This window comes from Hemicordylus capensis, chromosome 8 (assembly GCF_027244095.1).
Source record: "Hemicordylus capensis ecotype Gifberg chromosome 8, rHemCap1.1.pri, whole genome shotgun sequence".
Taxonomy (NCBI): Eukaryota; Metazoa; Chordata; class Lepidosauria; order Squamata; family Cordylidae; genus Hemicordylus; species Hemicordylus capensis.
Genome location: NC_069664.1, coordinates 10,148,290 through 10,169,896, shown reverse-complemented (window position 1 = coordinate 10,169,896; position 21,607 = coordinate 10,148,290). Strand labels below are relative to the sequence as shown.

The 21,607-nt window shown below is 50.1% G+C and overlaps 1 protein-coding gene across 4 annotated transcripts; it reads left to right on the top strand.

The window, feature by feature from the left end:
- Window positions 1-299: 299 nt before the first annotated feature.
- ANKRD23 (ankyrin repeat domain 23) lies at window positions 300-20,260 on the top strand. 4 transcript variants are annotated; one of them, XM_053270149.1, is made up of 10 exons: window positions 300-364; window positions 7,752-7,910; window positions 9,533-9,664; window positions 11,274-11,381; window positions 12,070-12,168; window positions 14,123-14,221; window positions 14,326-14,424; window positions 15,201-15,299; window positions 17,318-17,441; window positions 19,207-20,260. In XM_053270149.1, exons 1-9 carry the CDS (start codon window positions 338-340, stop codon window positions 17,417-17,419), a joined length of 924 nt encoding a protein of 307 aa, XP_053126124.1. In that variant the 5' UTR covers window positions 300-337; the 3' UTR covers window positions 17,420-17,441; window positions 19,207-20,260. The 4 variants fall into 4 exon arrangements, with proteins under 4 accessions (XP_053126124.1, XP_053126123.1, XP_053126126.1 ...); XM_053270148.1 differs by having other exon boundaries at window positions 17,318-20,260; XM_053270151.1 differs by lacking the exon at window positions 9,533-9,664 and having other exon boundaries at window positions 17,318-20,260.
- The last annotated feature ends 1,347 nt before the right edge of the window (window positions 20,261-21,607 follow it).

The window sequence follows — 21,607 nt, the reverse complement described above, 5'->3', positions numbered from 1 at the left end:
AAGGGAGAGGGAGGAGAAAGGTGTCCTGGTGAAAAGGCCACCTTTGACCCCACGTCCAAGTCCAAATACTCACACAGGTCCCCCAGTCGGTGGGCCTGGAAATCCCATTCCTGGCATCCCTCCCCGGCCACCATCCCGGCGTGCTCTGGAAACCTTTGAACGATGCAGTTATTTTAGCTGGCCTTACGAGGCACCTGAATTATCCAGCTTGCTGAGCCCAGCAGGGGGAGTGTGTTGGACGGGCGCCCAGACTCACCCGCCCCAGGACGGGCATAAAAACAGCTGCCCAGGCGGGCAGAGGCGGAGTGAGCGTTGAGGCTCTGGAACTGGGGGGACCATGGAGATTTTTAGCATCCAGCAGTTGGTAAGAGGGTGGGGTGGGGTGGGGTGGGGTGGGGTGGGGTGGGGTGGCAGGGTGGGTGATGCTGGCACCGGCTTTGCACAACAGCTGGGTTGGGGGCTGGCTTCGGGGCACAGATCTGGGGCCGGTTGAGACTCTGCCTCAGCTGTGGCTATGCTGGGCTGGATCTTGGGTTCAAGGCCAGTTCGGACTGTGTGGGTCAAAACCTCAGGTGGAGAGAGAGTGAGTGTGAGTGTGAGTGTGAGTGTGAGTGTGTGTGTGTGTGTGTGTGTATGTATGTATGTGTAGAGGACCGGGGAGACCCAAGTTCAAATCCCCATTCAGCCATAATACTAGCTGGGTGACTCTGGGCCAGTCACTTCTCTCTCAGCCTAGCCTACTTCACAGGGTTGTTGTGAAAGAGAAACTTAAGTATGTAGTACACTGCTCTGGGCTCCTTGGTGGAAAAGCGGGTTATAAATGTAATAATAATAATAATAAATATGTAGCTGGTCTTGCGAGAGCAAGCACGAATTGTCCCCTTTGCTAAACAGGGCTTGCCTTGGCTTGCCTTTGGATGGGTAACTCCATCGGTCTGCTGTAAGTTATTCCCCTTTATTTATTGGTTTAAAATATTTAAAATATATATTTTATATATCTATATCTATATCTATATCTATATCTATATCTATATCTATATATCCCCCACTGAAGTTACTGAAGTAACTTCAGTGCAGTACTGCTTGGGGCGGCTTGCAACATTAGGGCTGCGTCTACCTAATGGCGCAGCGGGGAAGTTACCTGCCTAGAGAGCAGGCGGCTGTGGGTTTGAATCCCCACTGGGTTTGAATCCCCACTGCAGCGATATAGGAAAGATGCTGAAAGGCGGCATCATCTCATACTGTGCAAGAGATGGCAATGGTCAACCTCCTGTGTTCTACCAAGAAAGCCACAGGGCTCTGTGGTCGCCAGGAGTTGGCACAACCTTTCCTTCCCTTCATTATAAGACCTGGGAGCCAGCAAAAGCTCCCGAACTCATTTTTGTTGGGACTGTGAAGCACAGTCCCTCGGGCACCATGCAGAGGGTGACCGTGCTCACCACTGCCGCCCTGTGCCTTGCCCAGTGGCAGGGAGGGGGTCGCCTTTAAAGGGAAGTGGAGCCTTCTTGTGCTCCTGCCCCCTCTTGGAAGGCATGCACAGGGGCTGGGGGCCAAGAAGTGGAGCCCCTCCCAGGCCTTTCCTCCTAGAGCTCCTAAAAGAGGACTCCGTCTCTCTTACATCGGAAGCTGCCGTATACTGAGTCAGACCCTTGGTCCATCTCACTCAGTATTGTCTTCACAGACTGGCAGCGGCTTCTCCAAGGTTGCAGGCAGGAATCTCTCTGTCTCAGCCTTATCTTGGAGATGCTACCAGGGAGGGAACTTGGAACCTCGATGCTCTTCCCAGAGCGGCTCCATTATCCCCTGAGGGGAATCTCTTCCAGTGCTCACACTTCTAGTCTCCCATTCATATGCAACCAGGGTAGACCCTGCTTAGCTAAGGGGACAAGTCATGCTTGCTACCACCAGACCAGCTCTTCTCTCCTCTTCTCTTAAGGGACCCTTCCAGCCTGGGCGGGGGTGGGGGGGCTGGGGAGTGCAGTACTGTGCAGAGGTCAGCACAGTGGGAAATGGCTCTCGCACTGAAGGCGTTTTGCCGGAGTGGTTCCCACTTGAAAAATAGTGAAGATTTTGGCCTTCGGGGATGGGGCTGTAGCTCATTGACAGACCATCTCCTTGGCATGCAGAAGGCCCCAGGTTTAATCCTTGGCAGCATCTCCAGGTAGGACTGGGACTTGAGATGCGGGCCTAAACCCGTCAGAGAGCTGCTGCCAGCCAGTGCCGGTAATACTGAGCTACTTGACCATGGGCGTGACTCAGTAAAAGGCAGCTTCCTATGCTCCTGTGGTTGAATAACCCAAGATAGCCAGGAGGCTGAGAAAATCCCTCTAATGCCTTCTTGGTGTCATGACGGGGAAGGCGTCTCCCCTGCAGGCTCTTGCTTGTACCTACCGGTCTGTGCCAGGCACCTGTGCCTGAGGTTTCTAGGGCATCTTATTTTGGAGGCTGCGTCAAGCCAAGTGTCTGCCGGCCTCATGGTGGCCGTTGAAGACCTCGGAGCCGTTGCCTCCCTGGGGCAGGAGGTTAGCCTAAGAAGGAAGGAAACAGGTTGACCCTCTTGCAGTGACCTAAATTTTCCAGGGGGGTGCGATTCGTTCCTCTCATGCTTGGCCCGTGATGCTGGCGGTGTCGAGAGGCTATTACATTACCCTGGTGACTGTGTGTTCAGAGGTGACCCTGCAGCGGGAGCCAGACTCTCACAGGCAGCAGTTGGCGGGGAGCGGGGGCCGTGAAAGGAAAGCCATTTTTGAGGGGGGCCGTGCTACTTGCATGCTCTTCCTCAGGCACCAAATAGTCTTGGAATTTTGTAGGCAGTGTTTCCTGTAAGAAGGATTCCCAGGTGTTGCTGACTACAACTCCCATCACCCCCAGCCAAAGGCCCCTTTAGCTGGGGATGATGGGAGTTGTAGTCAGCAACACCTGGGAATCCTTCTTACAGGGAACACTGGTTGCAGGTACACGGATTGCTAAAAAATGGTAGAAGGCAGAGGCACCATCTTTATAAGTCACCCAGAGATGTAAGTTTGGGCAGGGTATAAATTTAATAAATGATAATGATAATGTATTTTAGGGAGGGGATACACTGGAAAATGCCAGGCTGATGTATGGGATTCATCAACATTGAGAGAGACCCAGCCAAACTGACACAAAACCAATTCATGCCAGTTGTGTTTGGCTTGAGTATTATTATTATTATTATTAATTTATTTACATACGGTCATCCGTGTACTTGGGGGGGCTTCGTGAGGAATCAAAAGAAAGGTCCCTGCCTCCAAGGACTCACAATCTAATTTTTTTTAAAAAAATTATTTCTATTGAACACATTTGTATACCCAAAACGCAAGTCTCCGGGCAGTTTACAACAAAACAATCAAAACAAATGAAAAGATTAAAACTAGAGGAAGGGAGGTGGCATGGATCAAATATGCGATTATTTCACGTACGTGTAAGTGGTGCAGCAGGGAAACGCTTGACTAACAAGCAGAAGGTTGCTGGTTCGAATCCCCGCTGGTGTGTTTCCCAGAATGTGGGAAACTCCTATATTGGGCAGCAGCAATATAGGAAGATGCTGAAAGGCATCATCTCATATTGCGTGGGAGGCGGCAATGGTCAACCCCTCCTGTATTCTACCAAAGACAACCACAGGGCTCTGTGGGTGCCAGGAGTCGAAACTGACTTGACGGCACACTTTACCTTTACTGTAGGTGAGCTTAGATTTCAGTGTAGATTAGATAACAAACAAAATAGGAATTGAATATTAGGGGATGTGGATGGTGAGGAAGTGGGCTATCCCCAGTTGTGCTAGTAATTTGGAATTAGTGTCTACATGGGATATGTTCTGATCTGGAACTTGACTTTTGATGTCAAAATTAAAAACAAAACTTCTTGCACTCTCTCTCTGGGCAACCCCCTCAGGGGGCAAGGCGCTGTTATGGAAGGCAGGACTGAGCCACAATCTATGCAGGGGTTCTCAAAGTGGAGTTTCCAGACGTTGTTGGACTACCACTCCCATCTTCCCCAGAGGCTGTTGTGGCTGGGGGTGATGGGAGTTGCAGTTTGGCAACATCTGGGGACCCAACTTTGAGAAACTCTGCGTTAGGAGATTCTGTTTCACGAGCCCCACAGAAAGGGAGGTGAGTTGCGTATGGTTAAGGTAAAGTGTGCCGTCGAGTTGGTGTCGACTTGTGGCGACCACAGAGCCCTGTGGTTGTCTTTGGTAGAATACAGGAGGCGTTGACCATTGCCTCCTCCCATGAAGTATGAGATGATGCCTTTCAGCATCTTCCTATATCGCTGCTGCCTGATATAGGAAACATACCAGCAAGGATTCGAACTGGCAACCTCTTGCTAACTAGACAAGTTACTTCCTCGCTGTGCCATTGTATGGCAGTCCATATCGATGAAAGATGCACTGGAGAACCTCCCCTCTGGATCTCCAGTTCATTGGCGGGTGGGGGATTTAGATGTCCCATTTAGAAATTCTCCCTCGGGCGCCCTGGTGTCTCGGCTGCCCATGTTGTTGACAACACCACTGTTGTCCTTGTAGGACATGAGGCCTGAGGGATGACATCTGCTCCACATGATGTTTATTCCTCAGCCAGGGCTGTGTACACACACACACACACATTCACATAAATAGAGGCTGCTTCGTCAGGGGCCAGGAATCCCAGAGAGCAGGAGGGAGGCATGTGTGGCATCTTGCAAGCCGCGTCCAGAAAGCTGACGCTCTTTTCACTTGGCTGGGATGGGTGGCCGCTCGAGTGGGGTCAGCAGTTTGCGGAAAGGAACACCCTGGATCCCAGGGAGCGAACTCAAGGACAGGGTGGGATCTAAATCGGACTCTCTCAGGGGCTGCTGTGGAGTCTGATGCAACCCAGATGGTGAAGATGCCAGGGCTTCTGGGGATCCGGAATCCTAAAGATGCTACAGATTCAGTGGCTATTATGTGTGAACAGCTGGTTCCCCTGAGGTATCAGCCTGCTTCTAGTTCCTCTTTATTTTACTGCTACTAGTGCTGTCTGTTTCTAGTACCGTATTTACCCAGATAGAAGACAAGACTGAATTTAAGTTAAGTAAAGTTGTGCCGTTGAATCGGTGTCAACTCCTGGCGCCCACAGAGCCCTGTGGTTGTCTTTGGTAGAATACATGAGGGGTTTGCCATTGCCTCCTCCCGCGCAGTATGAGATGATGCCTTTCAGCATATGCCTATATCCTATAGGATATAGGAGTTTCCCATACTCTGGGAAACATATTTTTTATTATTATTATTATTATTATTATTATTATTATTATTATTATTATTAATTTACGCAGTCAGACAGGTGTTATTGACTGGTTTGTTTTATCCAGACATCAAGTCCTTCCCAAGGACCTGGGATGGCTGAATTTTATTGTCAATGCTGTTGCTGTTGTTATAGATACCATTGCAGAATATAGGCTGTTCCCAGTAAAGCTGCTTTTTGTAATTGGCTGATGGTGATTTCTGTGGCCCCTATGGTGTTGAGGTGCTCTTCAAGGTCTTTTGGGACTGCACCCAGGGCGCCAATTACCACTGGGATTACTTTGGTCTTTTTCTGCCACAGCCTTTCAATTTCAATTTGTAGATCTTTGTATTTGGTGGTTTTTTTTCTATTTCTTTTTCTTCTATTCTGCTATCCCCTGGTATTGCTATGTCGATTATTTTCACTTGTTTTTCTTTCTTCTCGACTACAGTTATATCTGGTGTATTGTGTGGCAGATGTTTGTCTGTTTGTAGTCGGAAGTCCCATAATATTTTTACATCTTCATTTTCTTCAACTTTTTTCTATTTTATGGTCCCACCAATGTTTGGCTACAGGTAGCTTGTATTTTTTTGCAGATGTTCCAGTGTATCATCCCTGCTACCTTGTCATGCCTTTGTTTGTAGTCAGTCTGTGTGATCTTTTTACAACAGCTGATTAGGTGGTCCACGGTCTCATCTGCTTCTTTACAAAGGCGGCACTTGCTGTTTGTTGCTGATTCTTCTACTTTTGCTCTTATTGCATTTGTTCTTAGTGCCTGTTCTTATGCAGCCAGTATTAAACCCTCTGTTTCTTTCTTCAAGTTGCCATTCTTAAGCCATTGCCAGGTCTTGGTGATGTCTGATTTTCCACTTATATTGTGCAAATATTGACTATGCAATGGCTTATTTTTCCATTTTTCTGCTCGGTTCTTGACTTGTTCTTTCTTGTAGTCCTGCTTTCTTTCATTGGTGTTGAATAGTTTCGCATTCTTGACCATTTGAAGTGCATCTTCTTCACTGTCCTTGATATATTCTTCAAGGCCTCTTTTCTCCTCCTCTACTGTTTGATGGACTTGCAGCATTCCACCTGAGCTGCGAGGGAGTTATAGCCTATCTACATCACTGTGGGGGTGCAGAGCATGATTGATGGTCATGATTTTCCTGGTTTTACTATCTAGCGTCTCTAGCTCTGCCTGGGTCCAGTCTATTATTCCTGCAGTGTATCTGATAACAGGTATAGCCCAGGTGTTTATGGCTTGTATGGTGTTCCCGCCATTGAGTTTGGACTTGAGGATTTTTCTAACTCTCCTGATGTATTCACTTCCAATTTTTCTTTTAACTTCAGTGTGTGCGATGTTATCAGCCTGGAGAATGCCCAAGTATTTGTAAGGTTCTTTCTCTTCCAGGTTCTTAATCTTGCTTCCATTGGGCAGTTCTATTCAGAAGGAATAGAACTTTTCTTATTTTCCCTCTTTTCATTATTAATGCAGCACACTTGTCTAGTCCAAACTCCATGGCGATATCGCTACTGAATATATGGACAGTGTTTAGCAGTGATTCAATTTCTCACTGGGACTTTCCATACAACTTCAGATCGTCCATGTACAGCAGATGGTTGATTTTACTTGATGTTTTAGATGTTTGGTATCCGAGGCCTGTTTTGTTTAGTATTTGTGAAAGTGGGGTCATGGCGATTACAAACAACAGAGGGGATAGTGAGTCCCCTTGGAAAATGCCTCTTCTAATGCTAACCTGTCCAAGTGTCTCACCATTGATTGTTAACTGTGTACTCCACATGCTCATTGCTTTTTTTATAAATATCTGAATGTTTTTGCTGACACCAGTTGTTTCTAAACATTTTAGTACTTTGTATTTTGTGATTTTTTCTATTTCTTTTTCTTCTCTTCTGCTATCCCCTGGTGTTGTTGTTGTTGTTGTTGTTAATAATAATAATAATTCAATTTCTATACCGCCCTTCCCAAAATGGCTCAGTTGCTATTTGTCCCCTCAAGAACACATGTGCTAAAATACTGTGTGTGTGTGTGTGTGTGTGTGTGTGTGTGTGTGTGTGTGTGTAATGGGATGGTGCTTAACTGGTGGGGGGTGGGGGCGGGGGCAGGCCTCCAAACGCATTTAGGTCCAGGCTCCAAAGCTACGTTGGTACACCTCTGAGCTCAGTATTGTCTACCCAGATTGGTGCTAAAAAAGTATATTGTATTATTATTATTATTTATTTTATTTTTTCACATTTATATCCTGCTCTTCCTCTGAGGAGCTCAGTGGTGTACATGGTTATTTTTATCCTCACAACCACCCTGTGAGGTAGGTTGGGTGGAGAGATACGTGACTGGCCCAGAGTTACCCCGTGTGTGTTTCATGGCTGAATGGGGATTCGAACCCAGGTCTTTCCGGTCCAGAGTCTCTTCCCCATCCTTTGATCCCCCCCTGGCTTTGTGAAGCCGGGCCCTCACGCTCTGCCCCCTTTCTCCAGGTGACTGACGAGCGACATGAAGGGAAAGTGCGAGGTTTTGAGGTGCTGGCAGGAGGCACCGCCAGGGCGCCTGAAGGCTGGGGTTCATCAGGCCGGACTGGTGTGTGGGAAGCAGTCAGCAAGGAGAGGCAGAAGGCAGAAGAGGCGAAGAAGAAAAAGGTGAGCAGGAGAAGCTTGGAGTGCATCTTTTCTGTACGACCACAAGGGGGCAGTAAAGGGCTGGAAGTGTCATATAGGATGGCTGTGAACTTAACCTGATTCCACCCCCACTTTTTCATTCATTCATTCATTCATTCATTCATTCATTCGATTTCTATACCGCCCTTCCAATAATGGCTCAGGGCAGTTTACACAGAGAAATAATAAATAAATAAGATGGCTCCTTGTCCCCAAAGGGCTCACATTCTAAAAAGAAACATAAGATAGACACCAGCAACAGTCACTGGAGGGGTATTGTGCTGGGGGTGGAGAGGGCCAGTTGCTCTCCCCCTGCTAAAGAAAGACAATCACCACGTTAAAAGGTGCCTCTTTGCCAAGAATCAGAGGTGCACACAAAGGGAAAGTTTAAGTAGCAGCTCCCTATTTAAATGTTTTGAGGGGAGAAGGAAGACACATTTGGGGGAGAGAAATAGGTTATTGGCTTGGGGGGGGGGGATTTAGTAAAATGTGGGGAGGGGACTAAAATTTCAGCCATGACTCTGCCAGATTTCTGGAAATTTGCAAAAATAGCCCCACTGTGTTGCTAGATCCCCCAAATTTCAAAACGGCACTCTCCTGGTAGGTGTAGATGTGCTTAACAACCCCCAGAAAAATAAAGGCCAAGTTGAAGACAGATCATCCTGGAGAGAATCTATCTATGTGGTCGCTCAGAGTCGACACCGACTTGATGACACTCAATCAATCAATCAATCAATCAATTCCTAACCTTTCCCAGGGTGGAAACAGTGGGAAAGTTTGAGGTGCAACTCGGAAGAGGGGAGGAAATACGCTTCTGCAGGCAGGGGAGAAACAGGTTGTTACTAGTTCTGGCAGCAGCCAGTTTCAATGAAATGCAAATGCTTAGTTGAAGGGGTGGGGGGAATCTGCACCCCTGACAGAGTCTGAGACAACTGCTCTTTATACATGGCAAGGTGGCTACCTTTTGAGAGCGGGTGGGAACATCATAAGAGGCCCATTCACACGTTATGCCAAACACGTGTACAACACAGGGACAGATCTGTACACAGGTGCAGTCATTTACATGTTAGGCTGCATGCAGGTACAGAAGTACACTTCCTGTCTGTACCCTGCCTTTGAAGGGCTTGGCTGCAGGTTCACTTCTCAAATGAACCCAGGTTTAGCCATTCACACAAACCCGTGTACGGATTTACAGACTAATCTGTACACTCGTATGGCATAATGTCTGAACTGGGCTAAGGCAGCAGTCAGATCTGAGCCGCATGGAGCACCCTCCACCGGGAAAGTCTCCTGCACATGCTCCGTTGCGGGCAACGGCAGCTGTTCATGAGAGCACTGCAAAGCCTGTGTGCAGAACCGCCTGCTTGGAGAGTGCAATGTCTCAGGCCCACCCTGTGTCCCTGTAAAAGTGTGGGGAGCTGGAGATACACAGCAGCGTTCCCTCGAACAGGGATTCCCAGATGTCGTGGACTACAACTCCCAGAATCCCCGGCGGCAATGGACTCTTGCTTGGGGATTCTGGGAGTTGTAGTCCACAACCTCTGGGAATCCCTGTTGGAGGGAACGCTGATCCAGTGCTCTAACACCACCTTTCTCCTGGCCAGCTGGAGACACTCAATAACTCCAGGCTGAAGCTGGACAGCCTGCAGGATCTGGAGGCCATAATCCAGCTTCGCAAGAACAAGAAACGGTTGAAGAAGGTGGTCCGCCCCAAAAAGCAGGAGCCGGAACCCGTCGTGAGTCTCTGCTGCCTTTGCTAGCTTATTTTTATTTGTTTATTTATTACATTTTATCTCCCGCTCTTCCTCCAAGGAGCCCAGAGCGGAGTACTACATACTTAGGTTTCTCCTCACAACAACCCTGTGAAGTAGGCTAGGCTGAGAGAGAAGTGGCTGGCCCAGAGTCACCCAGCAAGTCTTATGGCTGAATGGGGATTTGAACTCGGGTCTCCCCGGTCCTAGTCCAGCACTCTAGCCACTACACCACGCTGGCTTCTATTATTTCAGTGGAAAGGTTCACAAAACAGGGCGTTCCCTGAGCCCGTCTTGCAGCAGTGAGCTTGAATTCCCCCCCTGCTCAGCAGAGTCTGTCTTGGTTTGCATTTGGATGGGTGACTACATGCGAATGCTGCCTGCTGGAAGAGGTTCTCCTTTGGGGATGGGGCTGTCGCTCAGTGGCAGAACATCTGCTTGTGTGCAGAAAGTCCCCAGTTCCCTCCCTGGCAGCATCTTCCAGTATTACTGAGAGAGACTCCTGCCTGCCGCCTTGGAGAGCTGCTGCCCATCCGTGCAGACAGTCCTGAGCTAGATGCACCCAAGGCTGGACTCCGTATCAGCAGCTTCCTGTGTTCCTAAAAAAAATAGAGGACAGGGCCATAGCTCATTGGTGGAGCATCTGTCTTGTGTGCAAAAGGTCCTGCTCCCTCGAAGGTGTGCACGCGTGTCTGCGATCACACATTTTCTGACGTTTGCTCCGTTAATTTTAGACCTCACTCAAGTTGAATCAGGAAGGCCCCACTCTGAATGCAGGTGCACACACGCTGCCTTGATCCTGCCACCCAGAACAAAACTCATTCCACACCCAGATGAAAAAAAATAATTAGAGAGGCCTATTAAATCCCTGGCAGCATCTCCAGGTGAGCCTGGGAGAGAATCCTGCCTGGAACCTTGGAGAAGCCGCTGCCAGTCTGTGAAGACCAGGGCTGCTCAACTTCAGCCCTCCTGCAGATGTTGGCCTACGAGTCCCATAATCCCTGGCTATTGGCCACTGTGTCTGGGGATTCTGGGAGTTGTAGTCCAAAAACAGCTGGCTGGGGGCTAAGTCGAGCAGGCCTGGTGTAGACAGGACGGAGCTAGATGGACCAAGGGTCTGACTCGGAAGGAAGCCGCTTCCTAGGCTCCTTTGCCCTTAAAGGGTTCACAATTTACCAAGAAACCCAAGGGGCAAACCAGCAACAGCCTCTGGAGGGATGCTGTGCTGGGGTTGAAGAAAGACTATTGAAGTTTGCCCCTGTGCATGGTATTCGTTTTACACTTATATCCTGCTTTTCCTCCAAGGAGCTCAGTACATGGTTATGTTTGTCCTCACAACGACCCTGTGAGGTAGGTTAGGCTGAGAGATATGTGACTGGCCCAGAGTCACCCAGTGAGTTTCATGGTTCAATGGGGATTCGAACTTGGGTCTTCCTGGTCCTAGTCCAACACTCTAACCACTATGCTATGCTGGCTAGATGGCGTATTCAGCCTGATTTGGATGGGTCACACTAATCCCTCTAAAAAAAAAAAAAAAAAAAACAGGTTTGCAGCTTGGTGGTGCTAGCAACGACTCTTCTACTCTTCTCCTTAGACAGAGCCTGTGGGACCAGAACAGTTTCTACAAGCTGCCCTAGACAACCGGGTCCTTGTGATTGACAAGTATCTGGCAGATGGAGGGGACCCCAACGCTCATGACCAGGTACTGGGGAAGAGAATCCCCCCTTTCTTTTGGGGTCTGCCCCTGGAATTCCACCCTCAGACCAGTTTTCACCCACGTTTCATCCTCTGCTGGGCTCAGATCCTGGAAACTGGAGAGGAGAGCTGGTCTGGTGGCAGCAAGCATGACTTGCCCCCGTAGCTAAGCAGGGTCTGCTGTGGTTGCATCTGAATGGGAGACGAGGAGTGTGAGTCCTGGAAGAGATTCCCCTCAGCAGGGGATGGAGCCACTCTGGGAAGAGCAGAAGGTTCCCCGTTCCCTCCCTGGTGGAGTCTCCAAGGTAGGGCTGAGAGAGACTCCTGCCTGCCACCTTGGAGAAGCTGCTGCCAATCGGTGTAGACCATCCTGAGCTAGATGGACCAAGGGTCTGACTCTGGATAAGGCGACTTCCCCTCCTCAACCACAGTGACTGAAAGGACAGTGGGAGCTGTTGCCCAATATTTTCTGGGCACCCCAGTTTTGGAACCTCTGTGTTCTGAGGGGAATGTTGCTTCCTAAGAAGAAGGATCCTGCCACAGCCCTGTCTTTGACCTGACAGACACCACTGAGTGTTTCCTTGAGTGTGACCCTCCTGAGCTTCAGGGAACGGGGGCCCCACTCTGCTGGTGGGGCAGGTGGGGCATGCACCAGTGGCTCTAACCATTCGCCTCCCTGTCTCTCCTTGCTGCAGTTCAAATGCACCGCCCTGCACCGGGCCTGCTTGCGAGGCCATGCAGAGATCGTGGACAAGCTGCTAGAAGCTGGGGCCAAGCTTGAGCCGAGAGACATGGTGAGTCCTGCCTGACCCACCACCGAGCCCAGAATCCGTCCCGCTCAGAGGTCTGGAGCCTTTCTGCCCCGCTGAGACCTTGGAGCAGGGGTAGACCACCTGGGTCCTCCAACTGTCGTTGAACTACAACTCCCATCATCCCCAGTGGCTGGGGGTGATGGGAGTTGTAGTTCAACAGCAGCTGGGGAGCTTACCCCCTGCCTTGGAGCATTATAGTGGCAGAGAGAGAGAATGACTCGAGCCCCTTCAATCAGCTGTGTGACAGATTAATAAATAGGTAAAAAAAAGTTGTGCCGTTGAATCAGTGTAGACTCCTGGCAACCACAGAGCCTTGGGTAGAAGGTTGTCTTTGGTAGAATACAGGAGGGGTTGACTATTGCCTTCCTCCTGTGCAGTATGAGATGATGCCTTTCAGCTGCCCTGTGGGAACCCTTTTTTAGCCTACTTTCCTTAAAGAAAGTCAGCTTAAGAGATCATCCAGCTCTCTGTGTGTCCGTCCATCCGTCTGTGTGTGTCCCTATCAACTTGGCAATGTCTGGATCAGTTTGGGCCAAGCTGCTGTAGTGACACACATAGGGACACCTCAGTGGTGTCGGGGATGGCGTTCCAGATAGATTTGCTGGCTAGCTTTGATTCCTCCTTTGATTCCACACAGTCACTTCTTCCTCCCCCCTAGCTGTTTGCACCCACACAAACGAAAATGGGGAGCACACACAGCTCCCAAACCTGGGTAGGAGGCAGTTTTCGGTTGTGTGAATGACCCCTTTGAGTTCACCAATCTGAATTTAAGACAACCTCCCAGTTTCTAATATCTTTCTACCCCGTATTTGCCCAACTATAACTATTTCTAATATCAAAGTAACTTGGGGAAAAACATAGTTTTGGATTCAGGTCAGTAGAGTACAACTTCCATCACTACCCATCCTTTAAGAGAACATCTCCTTTGTTAGGAACCCTTCTGCCTATTGAGATCATTCGGAGACATCCGTCTGCAGTTGCCACTGGCTTGTCTGGTGGCTACTCAAGAACGGGCCTTCTCCAGTGCTGTGCCGATGGGGCAGGAGAGGCCCAGGAGAGGAGAGCTGGTCTTGTGGTAGCAAGCATGGCATGTCCCCGTAACTAAGCAGGGTCCGCCCTGGTTGCATATGAATGGGAGACTAGAAGTGTGAGCACTGGAAGATACTCCCCTCAGGAGATGGAGCCACTCTGGGAAGAGCATCTAGGTTCCAAGTTCCCTCCCTGGCAGCATCTCCAAGATAGGGCTGAGAGAGACTCCTGCCTGCAACCTTGGAGAAGCTGCTGCCAGTCTGTGTAGACTAGATGGACCAAGGGTCTGACTCAGTATATGGCAGCTTCCTATGTTCCTGTGAGCTTTGGAATGTGCTCCCTACCAAAGAAAGAGCCTCCCCATCTCTGACAACTTTTAAAAGGGTTGTTAAGATGCACCGAATGGCACAGCAAGGAAATGTCTTGATTAGCAAGCCAGAGGTTGCTGGTTCGAATCCCCACTGGTATGTTTCCCATATCAGGCAGCAGCAATCTAGGAAGATGCTGAAAGGCATCATCTCATACTGCGCGGGAGATGGCAATGGTCAACCCCTCCTGTATTCTACCAAAGACAACCACAGGGCTCTGTGGGCGCCACAAGTCGACACTGACTCGACGGCACCCTTTACCTTTAAGGCGCATTTATTCACCCAAGCTTTTTGGCTAGAATTGCGGTTTTAAACTGCCTTAATTGCTGTTTTTAACTTGTCTTATGTTTGTTTATAAACCGCCCAGAGACATGAGTCTGGGGCGGTGTGCACAGAGACATCCTTCCTTCCTAACAAAGTCAATGAATGAAATGAAATGTCCAGCCCCCATGGCTTTGGGCTGTGATGGGAGTTGTAACCCCACCACATCTAGGGACGGGACCCAAAGCTAGAGAGAGTCACCTTTTGTCTCCCCTCAGCTGGAGGCAACACCCGTCTTCTGGGCCTGCCGCGGGGGACACCTGGAGATCCTCAAACGGCTGATCAGCCGGGGAGCCAAGATCTCCACGCGGGACAAGGTCAGTGGGGCTGGACGAGGCCATCTTCCTGTCGCCTCCCATCTTATGCATGTGGCGCGAGCCTGCATTGCAGCACCCTAAGGGGGCTTCTTTTTGCCCAGCAGCTGTGGAGCACCCCGCTTCACGTGGCCGTCCGGACGGGGCATTGTGAATGTGCCGAGCACCTGATTGCCTGTGGGGCAAACATCAATGCGCAAGATAAGGTAAAGGTGTGGGGAAGGGGGCATTGTTTCCTCTGCCGAGCACCACGGCAAGCAGGATGATGCAGGGTTACCTCTTCCTGGAGGAGAGCTGGTCTTGGGGTAGCAAGCATGGATTGTCCCCTTTGCTAAGCAGGGTCCTCCCTGGTTTGCATTTGAATGGGAGACTACACGTGTGAGCACTGGAAGATGTTCCCTTTCAGGGACGGGGATGCTCTGGGAAGAGCATCTGCTTGCTTGCGTGCAGAAGGTTGCAAGGTCCCTACCTGGCAACATCTCCCAAATAGGGCTGAGAAGGACTCCTGCCTGCAACTTTGTAGAAGCTGCTGTGAAGACCATATTGAGCTAGATGGACGAAGGGTCTGACTCGGTAGGAAGCAGCTTCCTATGTAACGGCAGGAATCGGACCTGGGATTTTCTGCTTGCAAAGCAGGAATACTGCTGCTGAACCGTGGTCCCCACCAATATGGCGTTGGTGTGGAGGATTGGAAGAAGGCTGTGTTCAACTTTTAAGTAGCGCAGCGGGGAAATGCTTGACTAACAAGCAGAAAGTTGCCGGTTTGAATCCCCACTGGTACTATATTGGGCAGTAGCAATCTAGGAAGATGCTGAAAGGCATCATCGTGGGAGGAGGCAATGATACACCCCTCCTGCATTCTACCAAAGACAACCACAGGCTCTGTGGGCGCCAGGAGTCAAAATCAAGTTGATGGCACACTAATTTACCTTTACCTTGTGTTCATTTATTCTTCCTGCCCAATCCACTCCCTCCCCTGCAGGAAGGAGACACGCCCATTCACGACGCAGTCCGGCTGGGACGCTTCAAGGCCGTGAAGACATTGCTTATGTACGGCGCAAACCTCGGCATCCAGAATGAGGTGAGCAAGAGGCTTTTCTGCTACCTTTTTAGGATGGGCAGTAGGCAGGGATGTTCTTTGAGCCTGCACAAAGAGCTCTTGCATGGGGCAGGGCTGATTGCACAGTGCCCGTGGAGTGGTCAACCTGCATTTGGCCTGTCCTTTTTCGGACTGCAGATGGGGCATCACAATTTTGCTTCCCCACGTGGAAAAACAAAACAAAAGCCTCCCCCCGCCATCCACACAGAGCCTGTCTTCCAGGCCCACATTTGACGGGTCTGAAAGATGACAGAGCTGCACGGATAGTATAGCTGCAGTGCAGTGTTCCCTTGAAGGAGGAGGAGAGCTGGTCTGGTGGTAGCAAGCATGACTTGTCCCCTTTAACTAAGCAGGGTCCACCCTGGTGGCATATGAATGGGAGACTTGATGTGTGAGCATTATAAGATATTCCCCTCAGGGGATGGAGCTGCTCTGGGAAGAGCATCTGTCTGCAGGCTTGCATGCAGAAGGTTCCAAGTTCCCTCCCTGGCAGCATCTCCAAGATTCCTGCCTGCCACCTTGGAGAAGCCGCTGCCAGTCTGTGAAGACAATACTGAGCTAGATAGACCAAGGGTCTGACTCGATATATGGCAGCTGCCTATGTTCCTATGATTCCCACATGCTGTTGACTACAATGCCCAGCATCCCCAGCTGCAAAAGCTTTTACTTGGGGATTGTGGGGGTTGTAGTCAACAAGATTGGGGAATCCCTGCTAGAGGGAACGCTGCTGCAGTGGTGTGAGTCCAACAGAGACAGCCTGTGTTCTCTGGCTGTGGACCTGTGCTCTAGCAAAGGAGAGGTTTCTCCTTCTTCCCTGCCCCAAGGAAGGTCAGATACAAATGAGGCAAGGAAAACACATGGGATCCAGGCACAGCCAGACGTCCACCTCCCAGCCTCCTGACTTGCCCAGCGAGTGTGGCAAAGCCATCTTAGTACATGTGCCAGGTGGGGTAGTTGGGTACCATCCGGGGGCACAGATGCTCATTGTGATCTTTGACAAGTTCTACACCTCTAGAGATGGAAAACACATCATTGAATTGGAAGACTTCCCACTTCCAGTGTGTTCTCCTGCTTTTCTTGTCCTGCCCACCGGGCCTGCAGTGGCCACATTTGCAAGGGTGTTTTAAAAGCTTTTAAAAACACAAAAACTACTATAAAAATTTATCCACGTTAGAACACAAGAACAGCCCTGCTGGATCAGGCCCAAGAAGGCCCATCTAGTCCAGCATCCTGCTTCACACAGTGGCACACCAGATGCCGCTGGGAAGCGCACAGGCAAGAGGTGAGGGCATGACCTCTCTCCTGCTGTGACTCCCCTGCAACTGGTATTTATTTAGAGGCATCTGGCCTCTGAGGCTGGAGGTGGCCTATAACCACCAGACTAGTAGCCATTGATAGACCTGTCCTCCATGAATTTATCTAAACCCCTCTCAAAGCCACCCAGGCTGTTGGCTGTCACCACATCTTGTGGCAGAGAATTCCACAGGCTGATGATATGTTGTGTGAACAAGTACTTCCTTTTGTCGGTCCTAAATGTCCTGGGGTTCACTTTCCTGGGATGACCCCTGGTTCTAGCGTTGTGTGAGAGGAAGACAAAATGCTCTCTCTCCACTTTCTCCAGACCATGCATGATTTTATAGACCCCGATCATGTCTCACCTCAGTTTGTCAGAGGAATGAAGATGACGGTTGGCAGGAAGGGCCTCCGGAGGTGACTCCGTGGAAAGAGGACAACCGTTTCTTCATTGTTACCCTGACTTTCCTCTGTGCAACATTGACTGTAGTTTTACCCTACTGGTTTGGGGGGTGGGATAAAGATGGGGTGATGACACAGGGGAAGCGGTCAGTGCAAGAAGGCTCTCCCCTATTTTCCATCTCTAGGGTCAGGGATTGCCCGAAATCGCTATGAGCTGGTCCCCTGAGGTGGGACCCCTGTGATGGCCAAGATTTGTGGGCCTGGCTCCTAGATGATCTCCAATGTTTCTGTGTTTGTTCCGGCAGGCGGCAGTGACTCCAGTGGACCTGGTGAAGGACTGGCAGACAGGCATCCGGGAAACACTGCAGGCTTGTTCTGATAGGCAGCGAGCCTCCACCAGGAACTGAGGAGAGAGCAGAGGGGCTTGGGGTGTGTGTGTGTGGGGGGGCACTAGCCCCAGAGCAAGCATTCCAACCCCACCCGCTGGCCATTTCCTGTGCCAAGCTGGTCTTGTTGCAGCGGGCAGGACGGATCTCCCTTTAAACTTGGGTGCCAGTGAGGGTCGTGCTGACTGTGGCCCCAGACGGAAAAGGGTCCTTGAAAACCTATGTCTGAAAGGCCTTTCAGGGAGACTTTCCGGCACCTTGGAGGGGGCCAGGAGAGCTGTGCAGGGCACCCCTGCGCCCTTCCTGGTGCCGTTGACTGGGTTATGCTGGCCTCGCCCATTCAGAGGAGGTGATCCCCCTCAGGGGAAACTAAGGCACATGAGAGATGACAGTTGCAGCCTTGTGACTTTGTCCATTTATGTAATCTGCTTTTAAAGCCATCTAAGCCAATGGTCGCTTCCACATCTTGTGGCAGAGAGTTCCAGAGACTCTGTGTCATGTGTGGAGAAGAAGGGAGATAAGCGTCCGGTCAAATGTAAGATCTTCTAAAGCAGTTCATTATGGGACAAACTGCTTAGGGAGATGCAGTATTTTTTAAGAATCAGATTTTTATTTTTTATTTAAAGGTGGTTGGACAGGCACCTCACAGGAATACCTAAAATGCAGCCTAGCGTTCCTTGGGATGGGTGGTTGGACCCACCGAGTCCCTTTTGACTCTCATGGTTCTGCAGGGAACGTGGGTTCTGCATCTTGAAGGAACTGGCATCGGTGCTTCACGTATCCCCAAGGCCTCTGTGCTTTCCTCCTCCTACCTTTTCAAATATGGGAGTGTCCTAATACAGCCCTCCCTGTTTCTATGGTTGAGGGCTGGAAGATGTTCCTAGCAAGAAGGGGGGGTGAGACCATGGGTGGTTTGAGTTGGGGTAGGCCATCTTGACCCTCCAGCTGCTGCTGAACTACATCTCCCATCAACCCCAGCGGCAGTCAACCCCAGCTGGAGACGTAAATCAGGAGCAGCTGGACAGCCAAAGTTGCCTACGCCTGGTGTAAGCCGAGGCGCTATAGGTCCTGCTTTCTGAGTACTGAAAAGGAGGCTCGTCTCTCTCTCCGGTGCCTTAATTTCCCCCGTTTCAAGACACGGGCTAGGCACACCTGCCATTCCCAGGCAAGTAGGATTGTGCTTTTTCTCTCTGAAGAGTCCCTGCCCTGGGGCCCGGCGTCGTGCACCGTGGCCTCGCTCCTCCTCTTGCAGGAGAGCTGGTCTTGTGGTAGCAAGCATGACTTGTCTCCCTAGCTAAGCAGGGTCTGCCCTGGTTGCATTTGAATGGGAGACCACATGTGAGCACTGGAAGAGATTCCCCTTAGGGGATGATGGAGCCGCTCTGGGAAGAGCAGAAGGTCTCAAGTTCCCTCCCTGGCAGCATCTCCAAGATAGGGCTGAGAGAGATTCCTGCTTGCAGCCTTGGAGAAGCCGCTGCCTGTCTGTGAAGACAATACTGAGCTAGACAGACCAATGGTCTGACTCAGTATAGGGCAGCTTCCGATGTTTCTATGTTTCTCTCTGCCCTCTGCTGCTTCCTCAGTGCTATTCCCGGCCACTGTGGTGGCCCCGGCTACTAGCCTACACATGGCCTTCTCATTCCTTCCTTGCTGGAGACGCGGGATCTCAGCACTGCTGGTCAGGCCGAGATTCCCACCCAGCACCATCCTGACAGGATGCATTTCTTGGACGCAAGACGGGCCCGGGTGCTGGTGGTGCAACGTCTGCACGCCACTGGCTGGCCAACCCTCACTTTGCCTTCCTACAGAACCTTTTACATTTCTGGAGTATGCAGAGCAGCTTTCAGACGCTGTCCACACACAAACCGTCTTCCCCGTGGAACTGGGTTTCACACATACCGTGAACCGGATGACGCAACTACTGACGGATTTTCAAGGAAACCACAAGAAGAGAACCCCAGAGCCAGGATGGGCTTTGCCATCTGTGTCTGCTGACATCAATGGTGGCCTGCCTGGACCTTTCTGTCTGGTACGTGGGTCAGCCTGGACTCTGGAGATTGAAACTGGACTTTTTTTTTTAACGTCCCAGCTTTGCAAAGAAAGTGCAGGTTGGGCTGGAGGAAACGACTTGAACGGATCTTAGCCGAGCGATGCGAGATCTTGCCTCTTCAAGTTGATCTTGAATGGACAGGTGTCACGAATAAATGACCCGGTCTCTCTTTTTATTGTGAAAAACAGAGACTGAGAAAATGCAAGCAGAAAATGGCCATGGCATATGGCTAACTAAAGTCCTATTCAGATATTATGTTGCACAAGCATACAGGTGTCTGTGCACTCATAGGGGTATGTGTGCATAACTGTCCCTGTTTTGGTTTAAAAAATGAACCTGCCGACAGGACCCTCAAATGCATGGTGCAGAAAGGAAGTGTACTGTTGTTCCTGTGTTCAATAGGGTGTGCAAACAACTGTACCTCTATACAGTGTACACGGATTGTGCGAATGTCAAATATAATGTCTGCATGGGGCTTGCCTTTTAGCCAGTTGGGTGGCTTGAGGGTTCCTATAAGCCTTTCTCATACATACATTGTCACACATCTGCCCCCTGGTTCAATGGGCTGTACAGACAACCCCCCCAACCCGTCCCTTCTCCGTCCCTGCCCCACCTAGGGTCCAGTCCAGGCCATGGCTGCCCAAGGAAAGCCCTCCTGGACCAAGATGGGTGTCTGTGGCATTCTGATTCAGGGACTGGATGGTGTGGGCCAGGGGTTGCCAAGACTTGTGTGCCTCAAAAGGTTAGTTTTTTGTGAGGCAGATGTGATGCAGTCCCTCTGTTGTAAATAATAAAACTTATTTTAAGCCCTCTGTGGTGTGTGTAGTGTGGTGTGATCAAGGCATGTGTCTTACAGTGCTATGCCTGAGTTTGCTTCTCGCTGCTGTTGCCAAGACACTAGCCCTCTTGAAGCCCAGGGCAGAAGGAGATGTTGGATATACAAATGTGGCTGGTTGCAGTAGGAGGGCTGGGTTATGGGGGCAGTCTGGGGGAGTAGCGTGGACCCTGTCCCACTTCAAGCTGCAGCTGGGGGGTGCGGGGGCATGTCTGAATGCGCAGCCATGTAAATCCAAACTTCAAGAAGTTTTAGGTCAGTCACCTCTTTGCTGTTTTATACTATGGGAAACACCTGTATCGGGCAGCAGTGATATAGGAAGATGCTGAAAGGCATCATCTCATACTGCGCGGGAGGAGGCAATGGTAAACCCCTCCTGTACTCTACCAAAGACAACCACAGGGCTCTGTGGGTGCCAGGAGTCGACACCAACTCGAGGGCACACTTGACCTTTACCATACGCAACCGCCATACAGCACTAAATACACAGGAACAATAGAGCAGTGTAATATCACACTGCTTTCTGGTAAGGTTCACTGTGCTTTTTCAAGTCTCCAAAAAGTCCAGTTGTTCTTCAGTAAATATCAGGAGTGTCTTTCTATTCCTATGCTGGATGAGAAGTCCTGAACAACTGAACTCCTTGGACACTTGAAGAAGCACATCGAAACAGCAAACGTTACCAGAAAGCTGTTGGGTTTCCATAGTTGATGATATTACACTGCTCTATTGTGCCTATGTACAGTATTTAGTGCTGTAGATGTTTGGTTATTACATTTCATTCATATCTTTTATTCATCCAGATCACTATATATTTGATTGTTTCACTTTCAATGTAATTTATATTCCTATATTTAGTGGTTTTTGTTGTTTTTGGTTACATTACTAGCATCTGCCGTTTCGTTTTATGGACTACATTTCAGATCTTTCACGATGTTTATCGGGAGTTGTAGTCCAACAGCATCTGGGGCCCAACCTTGAAAACCCCTGCCATGTGGGGTTCCAGGAGGGGCCTGAAACCTGCCAGCCAAAGGCAACGTGAATTTGAAGGATGTGAGGACTCTCACCCCCACCCGCCCCGATACGAGCCCAGCTGCTGTCCCTGCACCAAAAGCAGAGACCGTACCACGCGAATACTCACCAGCTTTGTCAAGAAACAGCCCTGGGCTTCTTCCAAGAGTTACACACAGCCTGAGGGGCAAGAGGAAAGAGATGGCATTTTAATTCCTTCCCCTGAAGAGTTTAAATTAGGGACCCTCCCGAATCTTTGAGAGAAAGGAAGGGGGGGAAAAAGGTTCCGATATTGCAGAGTCCCGACTCCTATGAG

Coding starts and splice junctions, on each gene's coding strand:
- ANKRD23 (XM_053270149.1), top strand. CDS start 338: ATGGAGATTTTTAGCATCCAGCAGTTG. Junction 9,665..11,273: donor AGCAGGAGCCGGAACCCGTC/GTGAGTCTCTGC, acceptor TCTTCTCCTTAG/ACAGAGCCTGTGGGACCAGA. Junction 14,425..15,200: donor ACATCAATGCGCAAGATAAG/GTAAAGGTGTGG, acceptor CCTCCCCTGCAG/GAAGGAGACACGCCCATTCA.